Consider the following 18,083-nt stretch of genomic DNA (forward strand, 5'->3'; position numbering starts at 1 on the left):
GACACACGACGATCAACCATTGCCTGTTTTATCCACCTTGGATCCAATCTCATTTCGTGGTGTTCTAAAAAGCAATCTATTGTGTCTCGCTTCAGTGCGGAATATGAGTATCGCTCACTTGCGCATGCATGTGTTGAAACAACTTGACTTTGTTTTTTACTTGGTGAGTTTGGTGTTTGTCTTTCTTTTCTCGTCCTGCTCCACTGTGATAATCTTAGTGGCACCTACTTAGCTGCTAATCTTGTTCATAATGCTCACACTCGTCATATTGAGCTTGATTATCACATTGTTCATGAAAAAAGTAGCTCTCAACAGTCATAGGATGGGCTATATATATATATTTCGCTGATCAACCTGATGGTCTCCTCACAAAAGTTCATCAACCTCGTCATTGTCAACTCTCTACTCCAAACTTGTCCGGTCAAGCTCGTCTAGCTTGCCGAGGGTGGATGGGTGGGGGTGTTAGATTAAGTTAACTAACTCGGAATCATCTCTGTGATTCTCCCATATATCATAGGAATGTAATTTTTCATTGTAATGAGTCTAGGATTATTTCTACCTAATTAGGAATTGGTATAACCCTATATATTGTAATATCTAGGGCCATAGCAAATCCTAATACAAGGAGTCATATTTCTACCCAAACACGTATAAATTTTATTTCACATTGTATTTTAACAATCTAAATTGATCGTTTTTAGAAATTCCTTCAAAGATCAAATATAAATTCAAAAGCATTTAATCATTTGATAACTTGATTGTCATTTTAGTGTTTTCTTAAAATACCTTGTAATAAATTATGTGTGTTTTAATTTGTATGCGTGCATAATTTACTTAGAAAATCTTCACGATGATATCCATATTGCATGAAAGTTATTCTCTGTACAAAATGCTCACATTCACTCACTATCTCGGAGAAGAATGCTGCAGTCTTTTCATCACGATCGAGTGATAGAATCTCCTCGTCCGAAAGAACAAGGCAAGAGCAACAAGAAACCCAAAGAAAGCAACAGAAGCCATGATAAAAAAAGACAGCATGAAGCAGCGAGTGCCGCTGCAGGAGTTATCATCTTCTCCGGAAGCTTCTCTATCATATATGAACCCGATTACTCTGACGGAGAAAATATAAGAACCAACAGGACTGGCTATGGCTATTGTGTTGAAAATAGTCCCCATGTGTCTTATCCCAAAGATCTCAGAAGTGATTGTGGGCATAAGTGACCACTGTGAGCCATAGCAAATCCCAACTAAGATTGAACCCACGTACAAATTCCCCGAAAAACTAGATGCAATCACAATGTGGCCGGCTGCCATGATTGCTAGGGTGACAGCCATCAGAAATGGCCTTGCCCATCCTTTCTTATGCAGCAAGTAATCCGAGAGAAACCCGGCTCCAAACCGGCCTAGAAAATTCCATATGCTCCACAGAGAAACCAAGGAATTGATCTCAACTGTTTTGTAGCCAAGAGATTCCCCAATTTGGCTCATGTTGTTTATGGTGGCCAATCCAGACCCCATCCCACATACCATAGCAATAAACAGCAACCAAAAATCGACACAACGCGTAGCTCTCAATAGATTCATATCTTCATGATCTGATACATGAAGTTCAGAGGATGCTGAAACTGGCTCAGGGTTTTCTGGCAAAGGATCATCGAGTGCCTCAAGGAGTTTCTTGGGTTGCAAGTTTTGGGCTTTGAATGCGATTCCGAGGGGCGAGGCGATTAAAGCAAGAAGAAGTGCTGTGAATGTGAGAATGCTCGCCCATGATGGGAAAGTGAGGATGTTTTGGAATATGATTAAGACCATGAGATAAGCAGAAGTGATGAGAGCAAAAGCAGAGAAGATGTTTAAGTACTTTTTGTCAGAAGCAGCTCCACCAGCTTCATAGATTCTGACCAAAGGCATGCAGAGGATGGTGACAGACGTGGGAAACAAGGCCAGCAGGAGAAGGAAAGCGCTGGGGTTGCCTTTGCAGAATGTGTCATAGACTTGGACAAGAAGTGCTGAACTCAGACCAAGAAATCCCTGCCCGAAACACATAAGTATGTTCATAGCTAAGCCATTGTGATTTAAAATAATAAGTCGAAAATAGTGTTACACTATGTTTGGATGAAGAAAGTTAAAATTACTAATGAATTTTAGACAATGGAAATTGAAATTGCGGGATTTTATTTTCTAGAATTTGTGAAATTTTTTTCTTGGTTAACCTATGTTTGGATGAAGAAATTTAAGATTACTAAAGAATTTTAAAATGATGCAAATTGAAATGAGGGGATTTTATTTTTTAGAATTTATGAATTTTCTTATTTGGTTAACCTAAAAGAACAATGAAATTGAATACGGAATTTGTTATTTTTAAATCATCAATCATAAATTGGGAAATGATACCTATTTACATAAAATTTAAACTTGGGAATTGGAGATCCCAAATTCCAAGTTTTTTTTTCCACGCATAAATTCTAAATTTCTATGTTTATAAATCCAAACAAAAGAATTAATGCATGTCAATTTATAAATTCTGATTTTTACCCAAATTCCAAGTTTATTTCCCTCATCCAAACATAGTTAAAAGAACAATGAAATTGAATACGAAATTTGTTATTTTTAAACTCTCAATCGTAGAAATTGGGAAATGACATGGAATTTAAACTTGGGAATTGGAGGTCCTAAATTCCAAGTTTTTTTTTAAGGAAAACTAATGAAAAGAGCTTGAAAACTTTGAATTTTAATGATAAGGACAAAATAAAGGGTAAACTGAATAGTACCAGGTTTGACTTTTTAGTGTAAAAATGTGGTTTTTCGTTAAAGTGAACAGTACCGTAGGCTTTTCGTTAAAACTCCCTTTTTTATGCGGAAATTCTAGATTTCTATTTTATGAATCCAAATAAGGGAGTTGGTGCATGTCAATCTATAAATTCTGACTGTTATCCAATATACAAGTTTATTTCCCTCAGCCAAACAGTGTAAGAGTCATTTCATTAGCCGGAAAATGATATGGTTTCTTTAACAAGGGAACAAACTCGATTGTAATGTAATGATCACATTATTCTTCTCAACTTCTCAACTGACCTTTTTTTATTTTTTTTTTAACAGCTCAACTGACTTTATGCTCATACGCAAACTATGTTTTTATAATGCAGAAGTGCTATTTAATTTGTAAATTATTTAGTTATTCATGCATCAAACAAATATACAATAACAAAGAGAATGAACGATTTTGATTAAATAATTCTCAGTGAAAGATGGATGACTCTTTATATGAAGTCAAATATTATTCATTTCTAATGGAAAAGGATCCTCTCCTAAGAATCAAAGGGATTATGTGATTATGATCGTTCATCGTACATCGTGCAGTCAGTTTCGTTAAGTACCATTGATATTTAATTTTAAATTTACAATGATTTCTGACCACATAATATACGATGAATGATCGTGATCACAGGATTCCCAAATTCTTGGGAAAAGAATTCGGCGATGATCGTTTTCCGTTTCTAACCTTCAGTATGCCAACGATGGTCCCACTGTAATCAGAGAAATTGTTGACCCCGGTGACCACGTTGGCGGTGCTGAAGAAAGTCTGAGAGTGGGCAGCCAAGAACATGAACAAACACACAACCGCCACCTGCGGAGTCTCTACCAATCCGGTGACGGCAGCCCAAAGGAAGAAGTACCCCACGAAGCACTGAACAGCCCCCGCCACGAGCACCACCCACGGCCCACCAATCCGGCGACCGTTGAATGCGACCACGGAGTACAGAATCCCCGAGAGGACGCCGGCGTTGGCACCTATGTCCTTGAAGACGGACACCATGTCGAGCGTCGATTGATCGTAGCCCTGGCTCGACTTGAGCGCAGAGGAATATATGCCGAAGGCGTAGGAAGCGCCTCCAGCGCACTGAATCCATATACTTGCCGCCGTGGCTTTCCACTTGCTGCTGCTCAGCATCTCCATCGCTGCCATTTTTAGTTTGCAGACTTGCAGTTGTTTTAAGGTGTATATATTGAGGAAATGAAATCTGTTTTCTTTTTTCTTTTACGATATTCATGTTTTTATACATCTTAAGTGGTATCTGATGTGGATAGTTACATCATTTAAAAAATTTGCAAAATCTAAGGAAATGAAGGAGAAAGACTCATCATATATTACAATCATCATTTAATTAACTAGTTTGTCTTAATTATTAATTTATTAAATAATGAACTAAATTTAAATTTTTGATTAATTCAAATGATGTGGCTGTCAACATCAAATGTCACCTAAAATGATATGAAAATATGGTACAAAAACAAGCCACAAGTCTGCTGTCCCCAAAATATATGTCTCCTTCATGTCTCTTATTTAATATTACGACACCTGTCCAACACTTAATAGATAATTACCACTGTTAAATCTTTTTTTTATTGGTTCGAACGTTTAAGTCCTCTCTTCTGAAGGCACCCACTGGTACCAGAACCATTCTGATGGACTCATCCTCCATATCTTCCGGCCGCCTTGTTCTTCATATCATCAACAAAGCAGTGTTGTGTTTATATACCTATGTGACCCCACCTACTCCTCCACACCTCACCGCTGCCAGCGAGGGCCCACAATTCAAAACGACGATTTCGATTCAGATGGCTTGGCCACCAGCTGCAAGCACATGCCACCAGGAACGTCCACTCTGCTAATCTCAACTAATTTGTCAAAACAAGTCATTGTATCTTTCAATATTTCAATTTCAAACTCGTTTTATCTCTCCATCAATCAATTTTTCGGTTATCGTTAATCTCTCTCAAGCAACACAAATTTTCGTGAATTGGAAGGGAATAAAAAATTTTGTTATCATAATTGACATAAAATTAAGATGCAATCAGTCAAGCAACTCAGGATGGGTTGGGTCAACTGGAAAGATTGGAAAACATTCTGTTTGAATCCGAAATTGTAGAATTTGAGTTTCCAATATATATCAATTTCTTAAGGAGACGGCAAGAATGAAAACTGAAAAAACGGTTTTTCTCTAACCCATGGTTGCAAACGAAGAAATAACAGAGGAGGAGGTTTGTTAAGGGGACTTAACAGTGTTAATTCTCTGTTAAGTGTTGGACAGGTGTTGCAAAATTACCGAAGAGACACCAAGGAGACATATTTTGGGGATAGCAGACCCATGGCCACAAAAACATGGTATGAATAATATTACTCTTCTTTTATTTAAAGTTTTTGGAGTAATGTTATTCATACCATGTTTTTATACCACATTTCTATACTACCTTAAGTGGCATCTGATGTAGACAACCACATCATTTAAAAAATTTGCAAAACCCAAGGAAATGAAAAAGAATGACTCATCGTATACTACAATCATCATTTAATTAACTAGTTTTTCTTAATTATTAGTTTATTAAATAATGAACTAAATTTAAAAATCTGATCATTTCAAATGATATGGCTGTCCACATCAAATGTCACCTAATGTGGTATGAAAATGTGGTACAAAAACATGATATGAATAACATTACTCAAGTTGTTGGGTTCCCATTTGGCGGGGTCGATAGTAATTGCGAATTTCCGCGTTTGATCTGTAATAAACATCAATTTTCAAGATTTGGTATCGGGACAACCTAATTTCAGTTCTTTTCTTGTGAAAAATGGTTGTAAGATTGACATAACTTTTTATTTTGGTTTTTGGCATTGAAAATCGATAGAAGTGGTTTATAAGTATGTCCACCATCAATCATTTTGGTCATTCCATAAAATCTCCGTTAAATTGAGAGTAGTTTTGTCCCATAATCCCATAATCCCTCCACTTGCTTTTCATTTAGCCGATCGATTTTAATGTTAGGGACCAACATGAAGAGTTATATCAATTTCAGATATCATTTTAACTAAAAAGTCATTTTGCTTTCTTATTAAATGCAACAAAGGTACATCCTAATATTTTATTGAAGGTTGGGATCTCTTAGTGTATTATTTTACGTGTTATGAGAAATGTGGACGACATAATTAATAGGTCTTACTCCTAAGAAACAAATGAAATTTACGTGTTATAATTTAGTGAAGTGGTAACATTACATAAATGTGTTATGATTAAACAAAAAGTTGCTTCATATAAATAAGGATATTAGAGCATCTCCAAAAGAAATATCAAAATCCTAGATGGAATGTCATTGTGTATATTTGATATCAAAAGTCTTTTTAACTGAAATGTTATTTGCTGATTGGATTTGAAGACTTTGTGGTTTGGAGTCAAATTTGACATTAATGTCAAATTTATTTTTAATTCATTATAATAGTGAGTCCCTCATTCCACTAACATTTTAACCAATAAAAATTTTGTTTCAACATTTTTTTAATAATTACAATCATTTAAAGTTCTGTTTAAATAATAAAATAACATTTCACAATTCAGTAGGAAAACTGTAAAATTTGGCATAAGACTTCAGATTGTCGTATCAACCATCAATTGTAATTTGACTCTTATAATTTGATATTTCCTTTAAAGATGATCTGTTTAAATAATAAATTGTAATTTATTATAAAGCTACTCCACTTGCGACTTAAAGCTAGTGAAGGACGATACACTTTCTGGTTTGCTCTTTCTTTATGTTATCTTATGTTGTAATTAACTCTAAAACGACGGGTGGAAAGGATGAAAATATAATTAAACACAATTGCACGCCTGTATATATATATATATATGTTATTTATTATAATATATAATATAAGCAGGTGGGGAAGATTTGATTCTAACAATCATGATTTTATTTAGGTTTAACAAGGGTTTTTATATCAATACCCCACAAAATGTTGAATGCACCCCATATTAAAATTTAATATTAAATGATTTATTTACTCCACTATGCAATGACAATTTTAGATTTAAAAAAAATAAAAATTTATAAGTACACCCCAAATCATTTTTAGAGTATTATTTATCTTCTCAACTATCAAAACTCTCTCATTCTCATCCTCCATTGTTGAACAAAACCCTAATCAATGAAACTACAAACATGTTGATTGAGAAAAATTGTTTTTGACAAATGGAACACGAAATCGATGTTTCTGAAGCTTCACATGAGGTAAGACTTCACATTTTTCATTGTTTTAGTGATTTCGATGACATCTATAATTATTTAATCTTGCGTTTGCTGCACTATTTAAACTTCTATGTTCATATTCATCTTTTAGGGTTCATATTAATTTTGCGTACCCAGTAACATGAGTCGTATTAGTACTAGAGTCATATACTACTTTTACAAATTGAGGATAGCCATTCTCCACATGAACTCCTACTCTCAATCTTTAGCCGTTTGATTGACGTACGTTTCTCATCGCAAGTTTTTCTTTCATTTTTCTTCTTCTTTTCTTGTCACTGGGAGATGATCAGTGGAAAATGAGGAGAGACATGACATGTATTTAAAGAAATCTAATACCGATTTAGTTTTGATTTATTAATTAACTTTGTTGATGCACAAAACCGGAGGTCTTGGAACAACGTAAATCCAACCGTGAATCTGCAAGAAACGTAAATAACACAAGATGTATCGTGGTTCACCCCAAGATTTGGGCTACGTCCACACTGATTGTATTTATCTGAGAGTATTTGTGAGGGAGAGAGTGTGAGAGCTTTGCTCTAGATAGGAGAGGCTTCCCGTTTGTGAGGGTGAGGAGGCTCTTTTATAAAATAAGGGCTCCTCCCTTAATTACATATTTGCCCCTTCCTTTATTACATAATTACATTTAAGTCCCTTGAATATTTATACGAGGTCTAAATACGAGGCCCTAAATATGGTATAAATAGTAGTCCTCTAAGTCTTCAGTCAAGATAGTCTTTTAGCTGCAGACTTGAAATTCAGTCCATGTGTGGGCCGAAGTAACTAGATGCTGTCTTGAACTGATGCTCGATATGAGGCAGTGCTCAATCTAAAATGACGCTCAACTAGAAATAGCACACGCTGCTCGGCTCGTGGCTTATGTTGCCTTGGTTGGCTCGGCTTGCGGCGTTTAAAGGTGAGGGAGTCCCTTTTATAGAATAAGGGCTCGCTCCTCAATACATGAATGATGGGCTAGAGTTGATGCTCTCTAATGATGGTGAAGGAGTCCCTTTTATAGAATAAGGGCTCGTTCCTCAATACATAAATGATGGGCTAAAGTTGATGCTCGCGGCGATACGGTTGCTCAATAGGCGGCGATGCTCTCTAATGATGGTGAGAGAGTCTCTTTTATAAAATAAGGGCTCGCTCCTCAATACATAAGTGATGGGCTAAGTCCCTCAAGTATTTTTCATGAGTGCTCTCTAATGAAAGTGAGGGAGTCCCTTTTATAAAATAAGGGCTCGCTCCTCAATACATGAATAATGGGTTAAGTCATTCGAGTACTTTTCATGAGGCCCAGTTGAGGCCCAATATGTGGTACATATTGTAGTCCCCCAAGTCTTCGATCAATAGAGTCTGTTGGCTGGAGACTTCAAATTGAATCCATGTATGGGTCGAAGTGGCGGTTGTTCGGATGCGGTATTTGTATACCCTGCACTAAAACTTTGTAGGTGAAGCTTTGCAAGTGAAGCTTTGAAGCTAGGGCTCTGTAAATGACGCTTTTGAAGTTAGAACTCTGTAAATGAAGCTTTTGAAGCTGATTGACATGAGTGATACTCATGAATGTTTATGTTGATTGACATGAGTGATGCTCATGAATGTTGTCATGAGTGATGCTCATGAATGTTAACATGAGTAATGCTCATGAATGTTGACATGAATGATGGTCATGAATGTTTATGTATGATTGTCATGAGTGATGCTCATGAATGTTTATGTATGAATGACATGAGTAATGCTCATGTATAATTTGGAGTACTGGGCGTACTTCTGATCACCTGGTTGGTGGAATGAAGGAGAGTACGAGTTGTACATTTCATCACCTGGTTGGTGGTATGAATGGCCAGTTGCCAAATGATATTAGAGTACGGGTTGTACATTTCATCACCTGGTTGGTGGTAATAGCGGCAGGTTGCCGAATAATTTTGGAGTACTGGGCGTACTTTTGATCACCTGGTTGGTTGTAATAGCGGCGGATTGCCGAATAATTGTGGAGTACTAGGCGTACTTTTGATCACCTGGTTGGTGCTATTTCAGGCTTATGGGCCTTCGCTCTCTACACAACATTCCAACCCATTTATTTTGGGCTTTGTCATTTTTTTTTAATTACCCTCTGATAGGGTTTATACATATTACCCTCTGATGAGATTTATACAAATGTCTCCGAAAGATACGGAAAATAAATTACACTATACAAAAAACAAGAAAAGTAAATCACATCATTCTGGTGGGATGTTTATTCTTTGCTTTTGCAGTGTCCCCATGTGCCTCCCTTTTACTTTCTCTTTATTTCTCCCACTCCATTTCTACTTTCTTTTTCTGCTGCATGGTCATTTCCCCCACAACACCATTTTTAGTGAAAAAGAATTCTAGTGTTATCCCCAGAGGTGTAGGTTGGGCCCGAACGTTTTTCCTTTTCCATGTACCCAATAAAGTAGTCCATCATTGCCATGATAGCCACGACTATTTGCTTTTGTTTATTGCTTTCCCGACCTGTCAAAATATTGTTGAGTATTCTGAACTTATCCCCTGGTTGCTGGGTAAAGCTCCGGATGACAGCTCAAAGTAACAAAGCAGTGAGCTGGCCTACGGTGGGTTTTGCACATGGAGGACTTTTCCAGTTATCACCTCGATTGTTGAGTATACTAAACTTATCACATGAAGACTGGCTGGCCTTGAAAGCTTGCAAGAACTCTTCTTTCCGGTGCCAAACAGGTAGTGTCTTCCTCTTGGGTGTGAAGGGAAGCTCGGAAAATCAAAAGCAGCAGAGAGATTCTAGGTTGTGCTAGCCCGTGTTTGGATGGTGTTTTTAGATCCCGTAGAAACATTAGAACTCACTATGGAATCTCGGCTGCGCAATCCAGATCTCTGATCGAAACTTCTTCGAGATCTTGTATTTGATGCTACACCAAAGCTTCAAACTTAAATCTGACACCAACACCCAAGTTGCTTTCTATCAATTCAATCGCTCTTTAAACATATTCAAGGAATAACTTTATGGCAAATTTACAACCACGGACCCAAGCATCTCCATCTTGAACTCCATGGCAGAGGGGTCGTCGACGCGAAAGGGATCGAAAGATGGGCGACTTCAATGGATCAGCCGTTCTGATTACTTGTGTTAATAAGGGAAGGATGGGCGACTTCTTAATCTCCAATGAGCTACAAGTAGCAGGAGATTGGGGTTGGAGAGCGCAACCATTACTCTCAACTGATTGATGGTGCTGTATCGGCGGTGCTGATACAAGCCTTCTCAAGCTTCATGTACTTGCTGGTTAGTCACGAAGTGAGCCAACAGGACTCTCAACTTCCACCAGATGCCTGGAACTTCCGACCCCATTTCTCCTTTGCTGCTTGCGGCGGAGTCGACCGCCGGCTTTGTTCATTTGCCCGACTTCCCAGACGGAGGAATAGAGCTTTCTGGCAGAGCATACCCAGATCTTTGAGCTTTACGAATTTCTCCATCAAGTCTTGCTGGACTGCTGACGTGGCTGAGGATCTCATGACTGGGAGGCACCGAGAAGGCGTGAGCGGCAGCGTGGGATGGTCCAGTGGTACGTGACAGTGAACTGCAGCGTTCGTGATGGACGCACAGAGTCTGGGACGCGCAAACTCCTCGCACGTGCCACGTCGCTGGACCTTATTGGGATCTGGCTGTTGATCTGTTGGCGGGGGTGAGTGATATTGGTCATCGACGACATGGACGGCGATGATGGTGGCGGTGGTAGAGATTGGGGTGAACTTGATGGAGGTGTGGACGGAAAGAGATTTTGGGAGAGGGAAACAGGAAGACGAAACAGCTCTATAAATTGGAAGTTTTAGAGAGCCCTGTGTCTGTGTCTCTGTGTGGGTTTTGCAGATTCACGGTGGAGGTGAAAAAATGAAAGAGAACCGACATAACTTTTTGTGTCGATTTCCACAGACGGCGTCAAATGTTGATACACAAAATCGGAGGTCTTGGAACAACGTAAATCCAACCGTGAATCTGCAAAAAATGTAAATAACACAAGATGTATCGTGGTTCACCCCAAAATTTGGGCTACGTCCACACTGATTGTATTTATCTAAGAGTATTTGTGAGGGAGAGAGTGTGAGAGCTTTGCTCTAGATAGGAGAGGCTTCCCATTTGTGAGGGTGAGGAGGCCTTTTATAGAATAAGGACTCCTCCCTTAATTACATATTTGTCTATTTTTTTATTACATAATTACATTTAAGTCATTCGAATATTTATACGAGGTCTAAATATGAGACCCTAAATATGGTATAAACAAACTTCTACACTTGGATCATTAGCAGAGAGAGGGTCTCTATTTATTTTGTTCAAGATTAAGTCTAAAGACTTGTGAAATATATATAGAAGCATTATTTGTTAGCACTAACGAGAGAGTCTTTTTTTTTTTACTCGGAAAGACACAGCACCACAAGTCAATTTTTTAAGGTTAAGTCTAAAGACTTGTGAAATATATATAGAAGCATTATTTGTTAGCACTAACGAGAGAGTCTTTTTTTTTTTTACTCGGAAAGACTCAGCACCACAAGTCAATTTTTTAAGGCTTTTTAGAAGTTGAATAAGATGATTTCAAACTATACTAAGATGATTTCAAATCATCATTTTGAAATCATTCGGCAAACTGAACGTTCAGATGATTTGAAATATTTCGAAAAATTAAACATTCAAATGGTTAGATTCAATCCCTGAAAATTAAAAATGAGTGTTATAAGATTTGAGAAATGTGGGGTGTATGTACAAAATATAAGATGTATATTGAGAATGTGGGGTGTATTGTGGGGGTATTATGGAAAAATATGTGGGGTGTATTAAGATAAATTTTAAGTGAAAAAGTAAATATAAGGTGTATTAAGTATGTGAGGTTTATTCAACAATTTGTGTCGTGTTAATATAATTAGCCTTTAACAATTGAATAACATATGATATATTATGAGGATGACGACGAGTTGAGGTGGAAAAATAATTAAGATAAAGATAAGAGACTGATTATGGAAGCTTACAGAAACTAATGCATCGTGAATGCCACGATTTTATTTCTAACTTCTAAGTAACAATGCGTAGTTTTTTTTTTTAACAAATAATATTATCTATACTTAGATATAAGGGATGAGTTTAGTCTTCCAATGAGTTAGCAATAATGTAGTTCAAACTCGCATTTGGTGAGAATTGAACCTAAGATCACCCACTTACAAGTGAAGAGATATAATATTACACCGTAGTACTAAGTGGCAGTAACGATGCGTAGTTAGTTTGGAATACTTTTATGTCAACAACACAATTGAAAATTATTTGCTATTTTTTTCTTCCTCTTTCTGAACAAACGATACTATCTACACGAAGAGGATGAGGTGGGTTTAGTCTCACAATAGACTAGTAATAATGTCCGCCTTTTAAGAGAAGCAAACCTAAAACCTCTTACTTATAAATGAAGAGGAATACCACTATATTGTAATACTAAGTAACTAAAATTATTCCATTTAGAATATCCAAATCCTAACAAAAAAGAAGGGAAATGTAGAGAAAGAAAATAGAGCATGGATAATGCCAAGCATGGAGAGACGAGCGTATCTTTTCTGTAAGCAAATCACTCAAAAGCAAAACCATTTAACTATTTAATTGTGTGATTTTCATTTTTGTTTTTTTTTCTCGTAATACAATATGATAGTTTTTCGAGCCAATCAAACATCATTATGAGCGTTAACTTTTTCACATGAAAACGAATGATTTGCTTGAAAACCTCTATAATAGCATTTGTGTTACATGAAAGTTATTCCTGAGGGATACTTTCATGAAATAAAATATAGTATTAATAAAGAGAAACGTGTTAGAGTGAGAGTACCATCAATTGGTCACACCATAGGTGCTCACTCATACAAGAAGCCAAATGTTCGTTTAACTAAAAAGATTTGTATAAATAAACAAAACTTGCACGCAAAATTAAAGTGAACTTCCCGGATTATCAAAACAAAATAAATGATCGTAATTTACACACATATATGAACAATATGACAGAAAACTCTCCCTTCATAAAAAATTGGAACCAACTTTTTTATACATGTAAAAGAATAATTGTACACCTATGGGTGGGTTCGAATAACCGAGAATAAAAAAAAAATCCGAACTAAATATCAAATTGAAAAAAAATTGGATCAAATTAAAAACTAAATACTAAACTGAAGTCGAAAATCCACACTAAATAACTAACTTCGGCTGGGGTTGGTTAGCCGTTCTCCCATTCCTTTCTTTGTCTCCTCTTCCTACCTTCGGCTGTGTTTTCCCCTGCTCTCTTTTTGGTTTTGTTTTTTTCTTCTTATCTCACTGGCATCCCTCCTCCTTGTTCATCCATACTCCAATCTGCAGTCATGCTTTATTGAGATGGTGTGTAGAGTTTTGGTGCTTGCACAAGCTCGGGTGTTCTCGACACCATCACCTTCTCTATGTCTGCCTTTGCTGACAGTGTTGCTCGTGGATTTTCACGGGCTTCTTTCTTCTAGTAGCTGGAATTCTTCTTCTTTAGTTTTTTTTCTGGTTTTAGCCCACGTTGTTGGCTGGGCTTTGCTTTGGTTTGCTTGGCTGGTCCATTTTGCTTGTCTATGTACTTTTGTCTTTGGACCTTTGGTTGTATAGTTTGAAAGTTTGTTTGCTTCTTGTGGTAATGTATTTTCCTTTTTACCCAAAAAAAAAAAAACTAAATACCTAACCAAACAGAGGTAGTAAAACAACATTGCTTTGCGCACTAACATAACCCCTCATATATTACGACGTCGTTTTTATTCACAACCCTATAACCTTCCCTTCCTCAACCAATGAAACATCATTGTGCTTTCTTCCTCTTTTCCTCCGAATCAGACCCACTCGCCCTTTTCTAATCGGAACACCCTCCATATCGGAAGATTCTAATGTGGATTTTCCGATCTCTCTCAGGTAATTTCCGAATCGAATGGATCATTTATATTGTGGGCTTTGTTTGGTTGCTAAGAAAATCAGGAAAAGCAGAATAAAGAAAATTGAATTCAGTGTTTCTAGTCATTGTTGGTTTTGTACCAATATATAGTCTAACCTGGGTTGGATTAGTGAAGTGATTGTTGGGCTCTGTCTTTTCATTTTTTTTAAGAAAAATGTTATTCATACCATATTTTTATACTACCTTAGGTGGCATCTGATGTGAACAGCTGCATCATTTGAAAAATTTGCAAATCCTAAGGAAATGAAGAAGAAAAACTTCTCGTATATCATAATCATTATTTAATTAACTAGTTTTTATTAATTATTACTTTATTAAATAATAAACTAAATTTAAAAATCTGATTAATTCAAATGATGTGAATGTCCATATCAAATGCCACCTAAAATGGTATGAAAATATGGTACAAAAATATAGTATGAATAGTATTACTGTTTTTTTAATAAAGGAAAAGTTACATTAGAAAAAAAAAGGGACCGAAATAAATGAACCAAAATTAAATTGAATCGAATAAAAAAACCAAATCAAATAGCAATTTCAGTTCGATTTTTGCTTTTGGCAAAAAACCCAAACCGATTGAAACCAAACCCACTCCTGAAGAGAGCTCACTACCTCAAACTGCAATACCGCTTTGGTCTCTGCACAAAGTGCTCACATTCACTCGCTACCTCGGAGAAGAATGGCGCAGTCTTCTGAGCACGATCGAGTCATAGAATCTCCTCGTCCGAAAGAACAAAGCAAGAGCAACAAGAAACCCGAGGAAAGCAACAGAGGCCATGATGAAAAACGACAGCATGAAGCAGCGAGTGCCGCTGCAGGAATCATCGTTTCCGCCGGAAGCTTCTTTATCGTATATGAACCCGATTACTCTGACGGAGAAAATATAAGAACCAACAGGACTGGCTACGGCAATGGTGTTGAAAATAGTCCCCATGTGTCTTATCCCAAAGATCTCAGAAGTGATTGTGGGCATAAGTGACCACTGTGAGCCATAGCAAATCCCAACTAGGATCGAACCCACGTACAAATTCCTGGAAAAGCCAGATGCAATCACAATGTGGCCGGCTGCCATGGTTGCTAGTGTGGCAGCCATCAGCAATGGCCTTGCCCATCCTTTGTTATGCAGCAAGTAATCTGAGATAAACCCACCCCCAAACCGGCCTAGAAAATTCCATATGCTCCATAGAGAAACAAGGGAATTGATCTCAACTGTTGTGTAGCCAAGAGATTGCCCGATTTGGCTCATGTTGTTTATGGTGGCCAATCCAGACCCCATCCCACAAACCATAGCAATAAACAATAACCAGAAATCGGCACAACTCATAGCTTTCAGTAAATTCATATCTTCATGATCTGTAAGGTTTTCTGATGATGAGGATTTGGAGGCTGCTAAAGCTGGCTCGGGGTTTTCAAGTAAAGGATCGTCGAGTGTCTCAAGGTCTTTCTTGGGTTGCAAGTTTTGTGCTTTGATGGCGATTCCAAAGGGTGAAACAAGCAAAGACAGAAGAAGTACTGTAAGTGTGAGAGCGCTTGCCCACGATGGGAAAGTGAAGATGTTTCGGAGTATGATTAGGACCATGAGATAAGCAGCTGTGAGGAGAGCAAAAGCAGAGAAGATGTTTAAGTACTTTTTGTCAATAGCAGTTCTACCAGCTTCATAGATTCTGACCCAAGGCATGAACAAGATGGAGACACATGTGGGCAACAATGCCAGCAGGAGAATGAAGGTGCTGGGTTTGCCTTGGCAGAATGTGTCATAGACTTGGACTAGAATTGCTGAGCTTAAACCAAGAAATCCCTGCCCAAAAAATAATCATAATAATCTGAAAATAACATGTTTTTCCTTTTTCACAAGACGATAATCTAATCTGCGAAGAGAGGAATCAAACTCGCTTGTCAGGGGCGAGCACACTGCCCTAGTTTACTAGCCGAATCCACATATGCAACAATCCAAACACTTTTTTAAGAAATACACACTCATCATATCTTCATAAAATACAAAACCATGTTTATGGAAAAAGAAATATAACTAATCTTCAAATTCAAACGCAAGACATCTTTTGAAAAAAAAAAAAATAGGAAAAGTAATGAAAACGACTTGAAAACTTTGAGTTTTAAAAATAAGGACAAAATAAATGGTAAACTAAATAGTACCAAGATTGACTTTTTAGTATAAAAATATAGTTTTTCCGTTAAAATGAACAGTACCAATAGTTTTTCATTAAAGTTTCCAAAAAAATAGAACTAATCATCAAATTCAAACACAAGACATCTTTTGAAAAAAAAAAAAAAACTAATGAAAATGGCTTGAAAACTTTGAGTTTTAACGATAAAGACAAAATAAAGGGTAAACTGAATAGTACCAAATTGACTTTTTAATGTAAAAATATAATTTTTCATTAAAATAAATAGTATCAAAAATTTTTCGTTAAAATTTCTAAAAAAAAATTGGTAAAATGCACATATCTAACTTATTACGACTCCAATAAAAAATTATAACTTTTTTGTCACAAAAAGTACATGAAAGTGACAAATTACACATATATTAGTGTTTATTTAATGCCATGGTTTTGTCGATTAGGTTTTTATTGCATATGTCTTTGAAATTGACCAAAATCTTTGTTTTGGTCATTGAAATTGAAACTCAATCAATATCATTTCTGAAATTGGTTGTCACAAATCAATTGGTCTTTTTGATCAATCAATTAATAGAGTTTTTGACGAAATTATAACAGAATGATCATACTGATTTGTGACAACCAATTTCAGGGAAGACATTGGTCGATTTTTAATTTCACAAACCAAGATGAAGACTTAGGTCAATTTCAGAAACCATTTATGATAAAAACCCTTGTCGATTTACCGTCCTTTTGGTGAAATTTTTTTGTAAAAAGTTCTACATTATTTCATAGAAGTCTATAAGTCAAACATGTGACGTGCAATGTGGCAAGTATAATAGTGAGTAAAATCATGAGATGAACAATGCGACAAGGCAACCAAAAACGACGTCGTAGGAGGAAGAGTAGGTATCCAGTGATAAGCATTAATACATATGAAATGTATCTGTCTTACCTTCATGATGCCAACGATGGTCCCACCGTAATCAGAGAAGTTGTGGACCCCAGTCACCACGTTAGCGGTGTTGAAGAAAGTCTGGGCGTGAGCAGCAAGGAACATGAACAAGCAAACCACCGCGACCGGCGGCGTCTCCACCAATCCGGTGACCGCAGCCCACAGGAAAAAGTACCCCACGAAGCACTGGATTGCCCCCGCCACGTGCACCACCCAGGGCCCCCCAATTCGGCGGCGGTCAAGCGCCACCGCAGAGTACAAAATCCCGGATAAGACGCCGACGTTGGCACCTATGTCTTTGAAGACGGACACCGTGTCCAGCGTCGATTGGTCGTAGCCCTGGCTCGACTTAAGCTCCGAGGAGTAGACGCTGAATGCGTAGGAAGATCCGCCGGCGCACTGGATCAATATGCTCGCCGCCGTGGCTGTCCACTTGCTGCCACTCAGCCTCTCCGTCTTGGCCATATTTTTCTGCTCACAGTTATTCTTCGTTTTGGGGAAACGAAATCTGATATTTTTTTTGTTTTGGGTTCCCAATTTATTGGGTTTGTGGATAATTATTTTCCGATTTTGGTGCGGAACAAACATCAAAATTTCAAGATTACCACCACACATTTTGTCACAGCCTGTTTTTCGGATTTTGCCCAACTCTGTTGATTTTCTTATCAACCGCAATAAAGGTTCATCCTAATCTTTTCTATCCTTTACTGTTGAATAATAATTTGAGATTTTGAGTTCGACTCAGATAAATGGCTAGAAAATTATTATTTGTGATGCGTTTGACGGGGTTTTATAAAATCCGTTGATTGTGTATATGATGCACTAGTATTAGAATGATAAGATCGGAAACTATCAACATTCAACCATACAAATTATATATTCTAAGAACATCTCTAAAGAAATGCCAAATAGGTCAACCAGGACTAAAAACATCAATGTTTTCTCCAAGAGAGATGTCATAAT

At 37.1% G+C, this 18,083-nt stretch overlaps 2 protein-coding genes and 1 long non-coding RNA gene across 4 annotated transcripts; 1 reads left to right on the plus strand and 2 right to left on the minus strand.

Annotated features, from left to right (window-relative positions):
* Window positions 1-878: 878 nt before the first annotated feature.
* Window positions 879-17,723, minus strand: LOC126625971 (protein NUCLEAR FUSION DEFECTIVE 4-like). Of its 2 annotated transcripts, XM_050295110.1 has the most exons (3): window positions 17,121-17,723; window positions 14,717-15,846; window positions 879-910 (listed from the first exon to the last, which is right to left on the minus strand). In XM_050295110.1, exons 1-3 carry the CDS (start codon window positions 17,706-17,708, stop codon window positions 907-909), a joined length of 1,722 nt encoding a protein of 573 aa, XP_050151067.1. In that variant the 5' UTR covers window positions 17,709-17,723; the 3' UTR covers window positions 879-906. The 2 variants fall into 2 exon arrangements, with proteins under 2 accessions (XP_050151067.1, XP_050151066.1); XM_050295109.1 differs by lacking the exon at window positions 879-910 and having other exon boundaries at window positions 14,450-15,846; window positions 17,121-17,715.
* On the minus strand, window positions 907-3,975 carry LOC126625973 (protein NUCLEAR FUSION DEFECTIVE 4-like). The gene is made up of 2 exons (XM_050295112.1): window positions 3,500-3,975; window positions 907-2,028 (listed from the first exon to the last, which is right to left on the minus strand). The coding sequence occupies exons 1-2, from the start codon at window positions 3,962-3,964 to the stop codon at window positions 907-909; spliced, it is 1,587 nt and encodes a 528-aa protein (XP_050151069.1). The 5' UTR covers window positions 3,965-3,975.
* LOC126625979 (uncharacterized) lies at window positions 7,449-11,453 on the plus strand. Its single transcript, XR_007624549.1, has 2 exons — window positions 7,449-7,746; window positions 11,311-11,453. It is a non-coding gene; the product is annotated as an uncharacterized LOC126625979 (long non-coding RNA).
* Window positions 17,724-18,083: the final 360 nt, after the last annotated feature.

This window comes from Malus sylvestris, chromosome 6 (genome assembly GCF_916048215.2).
Source record: "Malus sylvestris chromosome 6, drMalSylv7.2, whole genome shotgun sequence".
Taxonomy (NCBI): Eukaryota; Viridiplantae; Streptophyta; class Magnoliopsida; order Rosales; family Rosaceae; genus Malus; species Malus sylvestris.